The 13,300-nt window shown below is 45.5% G+C and overlaps 1 protein-coding gene across 2 annotated transcripts in view; it reads right to left on the reverse strand.

Moving 5' to 3' along the window:
- The window catches only part of BDNF (brain derived neurotrophic factor), a 58,538-nt gene extending 50,086 nt beyond the window's left edge, over positions 1-8,452 (reverse strand). The window contains exon 1 of one of the 2 annotated variants that reach the window (XM_036862552.1): positions 8,405-8,452. In XM_036862552.1, the coding sequence (XP_036718447.1) occupies positions 8,405-8,407 (3 nt within the window). In that variant the 5' untranslated portion in view covers positions 8,408-8,452. Of the gene's footprint in view, positions 1-7,333; positions 7,520-8,404 lie in introns of those variants that run through there. The other variant, XM_036862554.1, reaches the window with a different exon arrangement.
- Positions 8,453-13,300: the final 4,848 nt, after the last annotated feature.

Here is a 13,300-nt window from a genome sequence, read left to right on the forward strand (position 1 = left end):
AATCCAACGTATGTCAAGGAGAGACAATAACAAGGCCATTCTTAAACATTGGTTGTGGAAGTTGCTGGGGGAGACAGAAGCCCTTACTGGAGGAGGAAGGTAAAAGCAGAAGAAATCATTGTTTCCTACCAACATAACCAGAACAATAATGAGCACGGATGGTAGAGATCAGACTCAGTAGACAAACGGCCTTGAAGAATACTCTCAGAGTGGACACGTCTATTCAAGACCCCCCATATGATACTAACCCTATTTTGGTTTCCCTTTTTATTTCTCTGCTCAATTTTTTTCACATTCCCTCTCTTTTTTCTATTCACTTGCCCTGTAATGTCCTATCCCAAAGGCTTTAGATATTTATGGAGCCTTTTTACAATCACCCAACTTAGCTATTTTTTCCCCACAGTCACCTTATTACCTAGAGATAGTAGGTCGTTGCTATTTTCCTTGAAGATGGAGGTAAGACAAATCAGTTCCAACTCTTTCTGGTGCTGATGGGTATGGGATTTAGCATATTCTGAAGGAATCCTGGATTCCATTACATCATAGCACGCACTCTGGGCACAAAGATCTCAGAGCATTTCCTTCTGCTGTTTCGGGCAATTGATTGGGTTTCCCTTTCCCAGTGTGAGAAGGTTTTTGAGTGCATTTAACATTCACTCAGAGGTTGAAAACATTGGCAAAGTACTTTCTACCTCCTGGGGTGATCCAGAAAATGTTCATAAATGGTCAAAATGCCTCACACAGACCACAGGTTTCTTCTAGCTTCAGACTGAACTGTTAAATTCGGAGGTCACACACTGCTAAACTGCTGATTTTTAGAAACTCGACTTTAAAGTTTTTTATTTTTAAATTAATACTTTGAAATATATTTTGCCATTTGTCTAAAATAGAATTCAAGAATGATGTATGTCATCCCGAGTGCATCTGAAATTATTTTAAATATGGCATCTTTATAAAAGTCAATAGCTGCCTCCTCAAAGGGCAATCATGTCCAGTGTGGGCAGCTGTGCCAATTGTTTTTGAACTACTGCAGCAGTCTAGCCAATCCCAAGGAGTGTAGCCTTTCTACATCCACATTTTTCTTAATTATCTCCACCAGGCTGAGTTAGCTAAGGACAAATCTATAGCATTTCCTGGATGTCAAGATGCCCACACACCTTCTGTAATCTTTGGGCTACCAGCTCCCTTTCATGTTTCTCCTGGTTGGTCCATCTAATTATCTATTATCATGTGTATATAATGCATGTCATGAGGCCCAGACAATTTCAGGGGGTAATATCTTTGATTTTAAAAGGAAATGACCTGAAAAATGAGAACTTCTGCTTGTACAAAGAAAATAAGCATTTAATTTGATAGTGAGTCTCTCATCATCCAATCCCTTTAAAAAGTAATCTGTAGAAGTTTGAGATCATTGTTCAAATTAAAACTTTCCAAGTCATCTTTTCTCAGAAAATGATTGGTTCAATATCTGGATCCTTTCTGTGCTGGGTTCAAATAAGTTGCTTTGATTTTTCATAATGTACTTCTTAACAAACAAGTTAAAAATTGGTGGCACCCCAAATTGTAAATCATCAAAGGTTAGGGTGACTTAAGCCCAAGAAATAAGTTATCTATCATGTCACTCAAACTCGGAGCTAAAATGGAATTTAGAGTTGATCCTAAGACTATCCTCCTTGTTTTATGTGTGAGGAAATACGGATCAAAGGGGACTAATTGATTTTTCCAGCTACTGACAATTAGTTGGCAGCAAAGCTTGAACTCAGACATTTAATCTGTTTCACTGAGTTCTCTTGGAAAAGGTAAGAATCCAGAAGTCTGTCTTCTTCTAGGGAACAGAGCAAATTAAAGGACAAGTCAGGTCTCTAAGCTGTAAGTTCCACCAAGATAAGTACCTTCTAGTCTTAAACATTGCTGAATCTCTAGACTTCAGCACAGTTCCTGGCACATAATTAATTGTCAATTAATGCTTACAGAATAGAATTATGAATATTAGAGTCTCTATAGAAAGTATACCTCTTGGGCAAATGGAAAATGGCCTGTCAAGCTCATGATCCCCATAAGTATCAGAATATCTACCAAGATAAGCAAGATCCCAGGCATCTAAGACTGGGATGAATATAGCTGATGCACTTTGTTGTATAGCAGAAACTGACACAGCAGTGTAAAGCAATTACACTCCAATAAAGATATTGGAAAAAAAAAAAAAAAGACTGGGATGAAATTCCAGAGGGTTAGAAGAAAACAAACCAACATGAATTCATGCATCAGATAGGGGCTGGGCTAAGTGACCCCTGAGAAATTTCCCAGGCCCCAGATTCTACAGCTCGCAAGTAAAAATTCTTCTTGCCTTTGGCTCTTCCTATTCTCTGTGTTGGTTTTTTGGGGAATTAGTGACTATACCTTAGATGGTATGTCAACCCTAGGAAGATCCCTGCCTTCTCTGAGCCTCCGATTATGGGAGAGTGAAAGAATGGCTTAGGAAGAGAAGGTCATAGACTGGTAAAAACTTTTCATTAGGACTACAGACTTGTGGGAACTATTTGTAGATAACTTTTTTCTTTTAAATTAAAGAAATCAAAACAGGAAGAAATAATGCCTACAGTCCCCTCAGATGTCTGAGTAGGGTTTGAGGCAGCATGATCTGGAGAGCTGAAAATATTCTCCTTGAAATTTGAAGAAAGATTCTGGGTCAGTCTTCACCTCTTACTGGCAATGTGGTCTTGGGAAACTCTGAACCTGAGTTTCCTCATCTGCGAAAGGTGGTTGATAATTCCTACCCTACCCTCCTGGCTGAGGAGATCAGATAAGGAAATCTGTGAAGAACTTTCAGAGCACTATGTGTATATAAAGTATTATTACTATTACTAGGAAATACAAATAAAGTCTGCATTATACAGAATTCTTCATAGGACTCCTTTAGAATGTTAGGAAAAAGGGGAAAAGCCCATCTGAACTTTAAAAAAACTCAGAACGAACACGCCAAAGGTTGCCAAATGACAATGGAGGCAGGGATACAAATTTGACATTTTGATCTCTGCACCCTGGTGTTTCGGCGTATTAGTCTTTAGGGACCATGTGTATCTTTCTCAAGATACACTGGTTAAAGCAGTAGCTTTAACTTCCAAAGTAAAAGAAGATTTTAATATTTTTGAAATTATAGTCACTCACTGGCCAAAGAGGAGAGAAATTTTTTGTTTTATTGTTTAAGAATTTAATCTTTCTCCCCTTAAAAGCAACACCCTCCCTCCCCATTTCCGTAGGATTCAATAATGGTAAGCTCTCACTAAATGTTAATATTTATTTTATTTATTAGATGCCACACACTGTTCTTTACATGGATTATGGCATGTAAATTAAAGAAACTCACCGCTTGTTAAATTCACTAGAAACACAGAGACAAACATGCCTATACACACATACACACACACACACACACACACACACACACACACACACACACACACACAGAGCAGGAGCAGATCAGCAGAGAAAGACACCAGCCAAAGAAAGATAATTTGAGATACTTCTGAGGTAGCAGTTGTAAAATTAAAATAGGCAACTCATTAAATTATCCATAGAGTGAAAAGAAAGCTACAAAAATAGATATTTTTCTGGCAAGTCAGTGCTTTTCAGAACAAATTTAGTTTTAAGCAGAATCTTAAAATCAGATTCTATAGTTCATATTCACTAGAGTCATTTGAATGGTTAGATTAGTTTTTCTTAATTAAAGGCAAGGATTAGCTTTACCGGCCTTTGATAGGAGTATATGCAATAAAAAGTATGTTCAGTTAGACATCATTTTAACTGACATTTTGTAAGCAGTTTGATCAAATGAATGTTATTTGAGCAACTGGAGCCTCATCCCCAAATCACAGAATTAGAAATAAAATCCTTTGTAAATCATGCCTCAATGCTGATTTTTCTTTTTTCCCCCTCATTTCTCTTTGTTGGTTTTTGTGGCTGATTATCTATTTTGTGGTCATCCAGGCCTTGCCTCTCACATTGCCTGATAATGGAATGTTGTTTCTTACTAAGCTTCCCCTAGAGGACAGGCCAGGAAAAGGAAAGAAACTAAAATCACTAGCTTCTCCTCTTATTAAGAATATAGATTACAGATTCGATAGGGAAAGAGTCTGGTAAGTGAACGAAGAAGCATATGTATTTTGATTTTAGATCTTTTAAAGGTATTCTTTCCAATTTACATTGATTGGCAATTTTACAAATAAGATTTTGTAAACCATCAAGAAGCTTGCTTTTAAAATCCCATTTACTGCCTTACCATATAAATTAGACGATATTTAAAAATAACTAGCATTCTGGTTCAATCAAATGAAAATGCTGTATGCAGAGAATGACATAGTGATACCTCCCTCTTATGGAGTGTCTTCTTCCCAGTTTGCAAGGCTCTTTCAAACATTCTCTTCTATCCTCCAAAAATTGCTGTGTTGTAGGTCTTACTATCAGTGACACTGAAAAAGCTATAGGCAAAATGAATATATTTTCATCTGAATCAATACTGATATAGTCCATTGGGGGAGCTAGACCAAGCTAAAATCTCACACACAGAAATATTAATATGCAAGACTAGGGGGTACAAAAGTAGGCTAGGTTACTGTTCATTTTTTTAAGGTTAAAAATATCCCCCTCCTCTTTCTTCCCCTCTCCTCTTTAACACCTGCTAATCTTCTGTCTGGTTTCAAACAGGACAGTTGAAATGTCTTGCCTTCGCGCTGAAGGGCTCTATGTAAATACACATAAACAGTGAATATCAGGTGCACTATTCTTAAAGTGATACTCATTCTTCCGACACTTCAGGCGAAACCATTTCATCTACAAGTCAAGGATGTGTATAGGTGCGCGTGTGACAGAGGATGACGTGACACTTTTGAGGTTTGTTTTAGTTGTTAAAGATCTCGAGGTTACAAGAGTTAGTTAAGCATTTTCCCTCCTTGTCTCCCGAAGACTCGAAATCTACCCAATTTTCTCCATTCGACTGTCAGGATAAATTGGCATGTCGACTAAAAGGATAATATTCCCTTAACGGTGCATTCATTTAAAGCCCTAGCAGCTGTATTAGGCAGCAGCGGGTACTCGCTAGCAAGGCATCTCGAGGAGAGAGGGAACTCTGCGATTTAGAGTGACAGATGATTTTTTTCTCATCCATCAAACCGCCTCAAAATGTCACAATATTTACACCTCTTCCTTGGTGAATCCAGAGACAGGCAGACAGGGAAAAAAAAAAAAAAAATGCCGACCGGCTGCCGCTTGATTTGGGGAAAAGGAGGCGTTGCACCTTTAAATTCTGCCCCTCCATTCCCCGTTCCCCCCACCTTCTCGGGATTTTGCAATAAATCTCCCAGTTCTGCGTTCAGCCCTGCAGATCCGTATTTAAAACAGCACCATCTGGGAAGGGTGGGTGGCGACGGTGATGCGGACTCCTTGGAGTTCCTTTGCAGCACGCTTGGAATTGCATCAGACTGATCAGAAATCCCCCCGCCCCCAAGCCCAGCCCCTCCCGCCTCGCTCCCCTCCCAGGCCCTCCCCTCCCCTCCCTGCGCGTAGATCTGACTGAGAAAATGACTGGATCTCGGAACAATCTGTGCCCCATTCGCTGCAGCCTTGCTCCGTAAACCCTGCCCAGCGCTCCCTTTGTGTGCCGAGCAGCCTATCACCGTCATCTGATCCTAGCGCCTGGTTTTTATTTTTTCCCTTCTAAATCTCCACAATATCCTCGCATTGCCTATGAATCCATCCTTTTCACCTGAGCAGAGTTGGAATTCTTTCTTTTTTCGTTCGCTAGAACAGTCAAGTGAGTTTCGGAAATAGGTTTTCCCCTTACGCTCTCCCCTACCCCCATCCAAGCCTTGCCTCTTAATTAAGAAGGGCTGATCCAGGAAGGAGGAGTCCAGAACGCTCAAGCCCTGGGGCGAAGACTACCACGGGGCTTGGCCAGGAGGCCGGAACAAAGGGCCCGGGAAGGGGGTGGGTTGAGGGTTGTAGGAGTGTGGAGAAGACCGTGGCCCCCGCGCAGGGGTGCGCAAGTCCCTGGACTCCCAGTGGAGAGGCAGGACAACGCTGCCGCGCGCTCCGCCCGCTCGCTGTCCCCCCGGGGCGGAGGCGGGGAGGTGGAACGGAAGGCTGGGAGGCTCTGAGCAGCTTCGATCACCCCCGCCCCCCGGCCCACACGGGCGGCTGCGGCGGCGGCCCGGCGGCGAGCCGGCCGCCCTCCACACGCGCCTCCGGGAGCAACCTCGCGGTGGCTGGGCGGTCTGTGCGCCCAGCTGATTGGTGGCTCGGTCCAGCCGCCGCGCGGGGCTACGAGTGTTCTCCTCCACCTCCTCCAGCCGCCCAGGCCCCCTCCCCCGGCCCGCTCCCTGGCTCTTCGGCCCGTAAAGGACCTTCTCCTCCCAAGTAGAGGCCCCCTTTTCCTTAGTTACCCCGACTGACTCGGACCTGGGCTCAGAGAGGCATCCAGCCTGGCGGGGGAGCGGAGCTCGGTGTCGGCGGCTCCCCTTCCCCTGAGAAAGCGGGAGCCCTCTAAGCCGGCACCCGAAACTCGTAGGGAGGGAGGAAAGAAGGGGAGAGGGGAAAAAGAAAGGAAGAAAGAAAGAAAAAAAATAAAACAACCAGAAAGAAACATCCAGCCAGGCGCGAGGGCGACGGTGGGGAAGAGAGAATAAGGAAGGGACGGAGGCAGGAGGAGGGGGCGGGGTGGAAGGCGGTGGGGGCGGGAAGGAGGGAGGGGGAGAGAGAGGGAGGGAGGGATACAGAGAGAATGAATTCTTTGCCTAGAAGAGCCGAAATTACCTTGATTCATTTTGTGTTGGAGATTTGGCGTTACCTCCTACCCTCTCCCCAACCTCCACCTCCTCTTTCCTCACCGCACACCACCTCCACCGCCTAATTCTAAATGGTACAAAGTCAAAATTTAGGAAATCGAATGTTGTGTAAAAGCTTCATAATTAGTAATGAACCTACTGTACACACACACACACACACACATACATACACACACCCTGGCAAAGAAAACGGAAAAGAAGCAGATGAAGGGGAGAAAAAGAGAGAGAAATCTTACATTTGAATCAGACATTTGCAGGTCCAAGTTAACTAAACTCAATATATCCGCAGGAAAACTGAGCTTCCCCACCCCCCTTCTCGCTTTACCCCAAGGCTCTCACCTAGGGCAATTCAAACTGGGCAAATACCAGGAAACAACCCCCCTCTCACACTCTCCTTCTACTTCCTCCCCTCCACCGCGCGTCCTCTCGGGAAGATCGAGTATCAAAATAGCTCAAAATTTGGGGTTGCAGGGGGTCCCCGCCCCGGTGCTTACCTTCTTTGCGGCTTACACCACCCCGGTGGCTAGATCCTGGAGATAAACACTTGCATTTCCCAAAGTTAACCCAGTATACCAACCCGGAGCTTGCCAAGAGTCTATTCCAGCCTACACCGCTAGGAAGCCAACTTCAGCGAGCTCAACGAGGGGACCAAACTGGGGCTCGCTTTCCAAACGCTCCGCTCCAAAATCTGACTCTCTCTCCAGCCCCGATTCAGTGTGAGCCGAACCTCCGAAAAGACGCTTCTTAAGGGCGACACAGGGCCGGCTTACTGCGGGGCCGAGACGGCTACCTGGGGTACCACCACCTAGGACAAATCCGTTGGCTCTGTCCAAGGTGCTGAATGGGCTCGTATCTCCCGGATTACACACCCGGCGCAGCGGGAGGAAAAGGATAAAAAATCTCTAATTAAGTGATATTTGATATTGCTCTAGACGGTTTCTTCCACTTCCTTACGTTTTGTCACGTGCAGATGGCTTTGCCAAAGCCATCCTGTTAATAGTTGATCACATGTTGATGAGACCCCTTTCTTCTATGAGAGGCTTACCCATTTCATTACCGGTGATATGCCCTTCTGACTTATTTCTCTCCCACCAACCCCACCCCCATCTGTACCCAAACTCCCAGTCTCTATCCCATCCTTACCCCTACTCCACCCCCTAACCCCAATCTCTAATAGCATGATTGTTTTTAGATGGAACTTAACCTCCTTGCGAATGTCAATTACATGCCCACATATAAATCATAGAATATGCTCATACACCACACACATAGAGGCAGAGAATGGAATGCAAGAAGGCTGGGAGAGAAGCATCAGCCTTGAACAGCCAATATAACACACACACACACACACACCCAACTCCAAGTTTGTTCCACGCAGTTCCACATTGCCGTGTTAAATCTCAAATGATTCCAATTAAAGTTGCACTGTGTAAAAACCCGATTCTCCTGCCCTGAGTAGCTGCTATTCTTTGGCGTGTGAAGTGCTAGGAAGAGCTGTGATATGCCCGTTGTTAAGCAACATGTCAAGATTTTTCAATTATAATGCAGGGTTTATTGCTACTCACCATCGTGCCTTTGCTGTCCTGGAGACTCAAGTGTCTTAAAATCCCGTCTCCCCAACAGATGCTGGAAGGTAATGTGTCTTGTTTGAAGTCATCATGTGAGAAGTTCGGCTTTGCTCAGTGGATCGCCCACCACTTGGTGTGACTTATGAATCTAATAACCCTTTGCAATATCCGCAAGCTTAAACTGTCAACCACCTTGGCGACTACAGAAGACAAAGCAACTGTCATCGATGTTGGAAAACCTATAGATTTACGCAAACGCCCTCACTCCCAGAGACACGTTTCCTTTTGAGTTCTTACGTGATTCTAATGAATGAGCGAGGTTACCAATGACTGCCCAAGTGCCCTGCTATATAGCGGTGGTTCCTGGGGCTGCCTTCCAACCGCCGGTCACTGGGTCCTGGCACAGAAAGTTCCCGGGGAGTTTCAGGGTACCCTCATAAAAATAAACCAGCCTGCACACTTGCCCACTGCTCAGGTCACACCTGGGGCTCTGGCAAAGCTGAGCTCGACTCGGGAGATTTCCCTGTCGCCAGGTAAGAAAAACCTTCGCTTAGTCAGGCTAGGGCGGGAAGACCGCTGGGGAACTTGTTGCTTGTCAGAGCCAGCAGGCTACCGCTTTAATAATAATACCAGCAAAGCGCAGGGGGAGGGGGGGAGGGGGCGGCAACGACGACGACTATCCGTGCTGTTTACGTGACCAACTCACTGTGACTCCCTTGGTAAAAAGGAAACTTCTTAGAAAAGTTCGTGCCCCTCCCCCTTCCCCCATGACTAAGGGTCACCAGCTGATGAGGTCTTGAGTGATGATCAAATGTGTGTGGGGGGCGATGGGGGGTAGACGGGGAGGGGGTGTGGGTGAGTGACTTGTCCTTGGGAACAACTACTTGCGTCGAAGCGCGCATCAGCCCGGCAACTTTCCCTTTCCCTCTTAGGGACTGATGACTAGGCGAGAGGCACTCGGGCGAGCCACTAGTTGCCCACAGGAACCTATGTAAACCGAGCTCTCGGGCGGCCGAGTTGAATGAAGTTATGACTGCGTTTGCTCTAATGGGTTATGGCTTCTCAAATGTGAGTTAACAGCCCCGGTGCGCAGCTAGGTCGGCATGGCGCGCCGCGGAGCGTGGAGCCGCGGGCAAAGGCAGGGAGGGGTGCCTCTGCAGCGGCTCGGCGCTCCGCGTCCGCTCGTTGCTTCTTCCCCTGAGCCGCTTCCGCATCATCCGGGGGCTCCCGGGCCACCAGGGTGCCCGGGTGAGCGCGGCGGGGAAGCAGAGCCGCGCGCCGGAGGAGCGGGGGCTGGGATGGAGAGCCGCGGGAGGGGGCTCTCCCAGGAAGCCCCGCGGTGAGCACCCGCGCTTCCCCACCAGTGGCTGCGCAGGCTGGGAGGCGGAGAGGTCACGTGCTGGCGGAAAGTAACTTGGAAGGGAGAGAATGAACTTCAAGGAGAAGAAAAAAGCACGAGACAACAAACCACCTCCCCACCCCCTCACCCGCACCTCCCTCGTCCCCCGTGTGTAAAATAAAGGTAAAGGAGGGAGAGGTGGGAGAGGGGCGCCGCTCACTGCTGGAGACCTGGAGAGAGCTCGAGAAATCGCAGGCGACGAGCTGTGTAACCTGGTCGTTGGCAACGTCCCCCCAGCCTAGGGAGGCGCTAACCCAAAGTAGCTTTCCACTGAAGCCGCCCTTTGCCTACCCCCACCCGGCGCCTCCACAGCCGAGCAGAGGAACGGAAGACGAATGTAAACCAGTTGTTATGGAGATGCCGGTCGCTCTGAGGAGCGCAAGTGCCCTGGAAAGTCCCCAGACGCATTTCAGGTTTCGTCGTTTTGGCACCAACAGCAAGATTTTACTCTCCACCCAGAGTTCCCACGAAGGGGAGCCCACCAACGGCGTCACAGGCCTTGGCCGCGGCGCTACTGACTGCAGGGATGAGGCAGAGAGATGCTGCAGAAGATGGTGGACAGCCCTTAAGTTTCAGACCATCCAGCCCTTTCCAATTTCCAGTTTCTTTATGCCGATCAAAAGTGCTGTATCTGAATGACAATCGTGCTTCCTTAGGTGTGTAAACCTCAGTTACACGATAGGATGATTAGAAGCAAGAGAATATTGGCATTTAGTGGCTGCTTCAAGGTCCTGCTCCCCTCCCCCTCCTATTCCAGAAATGCCTTCCTTATGGGAAACAGGCTTTACTTCCTAATTCTGTATATGGACTTCTGTTCATTGGAATCTCCATTGGTACCGGGTTATCATTACTGTAAGTCCAGTGTTGAGTTGATATCGCTCTAGAGATGTTTCCAGAGCCAACCTAGCTTATCCTAGGCTCCAGCCAAAATACATGTAGTATTCAAATGCTTATCAGACCTCATTAGGGACACTTCTAGACTTGCCAGGCTCCTAGAGACCTGAGATAGGTCATCATAAAAGGATGCCAGACACCTTCACAGTCACCAACACAACAGTTCCCTCCAACTAAAAGGACTGCTCAGATTGTCCACAAATTGCCACTTTTTGTCGATCCATGAATTAGCCAGCAGATGCTGCCCTAAGACTGGAACAGCTGGCACATACCATCCTCAGAGGTCTTGGGGTACAGGTTTTGTGGACAAAACTGTTTTCCTGAGGATGCAATTCATAATGCTGTAATTAAGTATTCAGTGTCTCCAGTACAGATCTGAACTCTTGAAATAACACAGGGAGATGATTACTCTATGGACATAATTACCCCCCACCGTCATCTATGTGATATATTTATATGGCTTTTTCCTCAGTAGTTGTGGTCTGTATAGAGACTATTAGTTACCTCTCTGATGGATCCTTATTCTGAAAATTAATGTCATGTTTTATAGTGGGATACCCTAAATTGTTAGCTCGGGTGCCTGGGGATTCAAAACATGAACAATTGATTAGTTTGAAATGATTTAGACAATACATGATTGTGCTGAAAATATTTCCCAAGGAATATTTTTGACCACTGTCCTTCTTTCTTGGAATCATTACTAAAACCTACAACTCACGGACCAAGATGAGGGACAAGAGTTGTCATGTAACGAGAGTTGCTGTAGAGAGTTGAGGAGAGGAGTGAAGAGATGGTGTCTGACATACATATATTTTCCTCTCTTGATTTCTCAGTGATCTGAAGAAGAATTCTCTTCTCTTGGTTTGTTATCAGCTTTCCAGCTTTTAATCTCCATCCACTCACTTACATATTTTCTTTTTTTCCATCTGCAGAAATCCAGTTTCTAATATAAGCGAAGGTTGCAGTCATTTAATTTGTTAAGATAGATGCCAAGCACTGGACCTGCCACAGTTTTAATCTCAGGGGCACTTATTCCGGAGGCCATCTCATTTTCTCCACAAGAACCTAGTCAGCTATGATATGAATATCACACCTGTCTAGGTTCATCTGACCCCATTCATTTTTAGTAATGGTAAGAACATTTCAAACTGAACAGTAGACAAAGCTTGTTCCTTAAAGATTACCATGTAACAATGTAGCCAAATTTAAAGCAAAGTGTATTAATACAACCTAGAAGGAAGGATTTTGGCTTTCAAACCACCAGTACTGTTCTTTATTGGTGAATTGTTTGATGTTCACATGCAGTTTTCTACCAAAGCCATAGTCATAAAGTTTATCCTCTGCCTGTACCTTTATGAACAAGGGGTACAAAAATTAATAAGAAGGGGCTTATCAAGACTAGGAGGCACAAAAATATCATTAAGTAGATGTGTCAAGAGTCTCAGAATTAATGGGAGAGAGGAAACAAAACAGGAGTCTACAAAATCAGAAATGAAAAAGGACTCCTTTTGTTTAGGGAACTAACAGATGCTTGGAATATCTCTTGAGACAGTCTCCTCTCTCTTAATTTCTAAAAGGAAATTCAGCAAGTCACATTGAAAAGAATGGTTTGGGTACTCCCTCCCCCATATCAAGGCAGAATGGATGAGATAGTATCTCATTCTTTCCTCCCAACTTTTTTCCCCAAATCTATTTGTTTGTACTTAACTGCCAAGCTCTCCATCTCACCTTGTGTTGGATAGATTATTTCCTTCCTTCCCCCTTACTTTTATTTCCTCTCCTTCCCCTTCAGTACTTGCTCTATGCCAGACACTTTGATAGGGGCCGATGATCCATATATTAAGAATTCCCGGGGCTTCCCTGGTGGCGCAGTGGTTGAGAGTCTGCCTGCCAATGCAGGAGACACGGGTTCGGGCCCTGGTCTGGGAGGATCCCACATGCCGCGGAGCAGCTGGGCCCATGAGCCACAATTACTGAGCCTGTGTGTCTGGAGCCTGTGCTCCGCAACAAGAGAGGCCGCGATAGTGAGATAGTGAGAGGCCCGCGCACCGCGATGAAGAGTGGCCCCCGCTCGCCACAACTAGAGAAAGCCCTCGCACAGAAACGAAGACCCAACACAGCCATAAATAAATAAATAAATAAAAATTAAAAAAAAAAAAAATTCCCTACCCTAAAGAATCTCAGAGTCTAATAGACCCAAGATCTAATCTGTGAAGAGTCATTGAGTCAGGTGAAGATGATACAGTTGAAGAGCACATGCTTAATTATTGCCAAGAGGTCAACAGTTACCTTCTCCGAACTAAGGATCAGTTGTTATAATCAATGAAGAAAAGTGTTCACAGAAAGGCTTCAGAGGGTGACAAAATTGCTGTCTTGGAGGCTTAGGAAAAAAAAAAAAAACAGGTAGCAGAAGAGTTCTGCTTATGATATAAGAAGTGATTCTGACCAGGTAGGAAGAAAGATTGGCTCTCTTAGTCACTTCCTGATCTATAATGGTTCTCCACAGGCAATAGAAGGAGAAGCAAAGAATCACGATGCACAAATTGGAAAGCTTTCTGAAAACAAGAATAGGCAACAATTGCCAAGAACCTGGTGTTGAG

The sequence above is a fragment of the Balaenoptera musculus genome, chromosome 8 (genome assembly GCF_009873245.2).
Source record: "Balaenoptera musculus isolate JJ_BM4_2016_0621 chromosome 8, mBalMus1.pri.v3, whole genome shotgun sequence".
Taxonomy (NCBI): domain Eukaryota; kingdom Metazoa; phylum Chordata; class Mammalia; order Artiodactyla; family Balaenopteridae; genus Balaenoptera; species Balaenoptera musculus.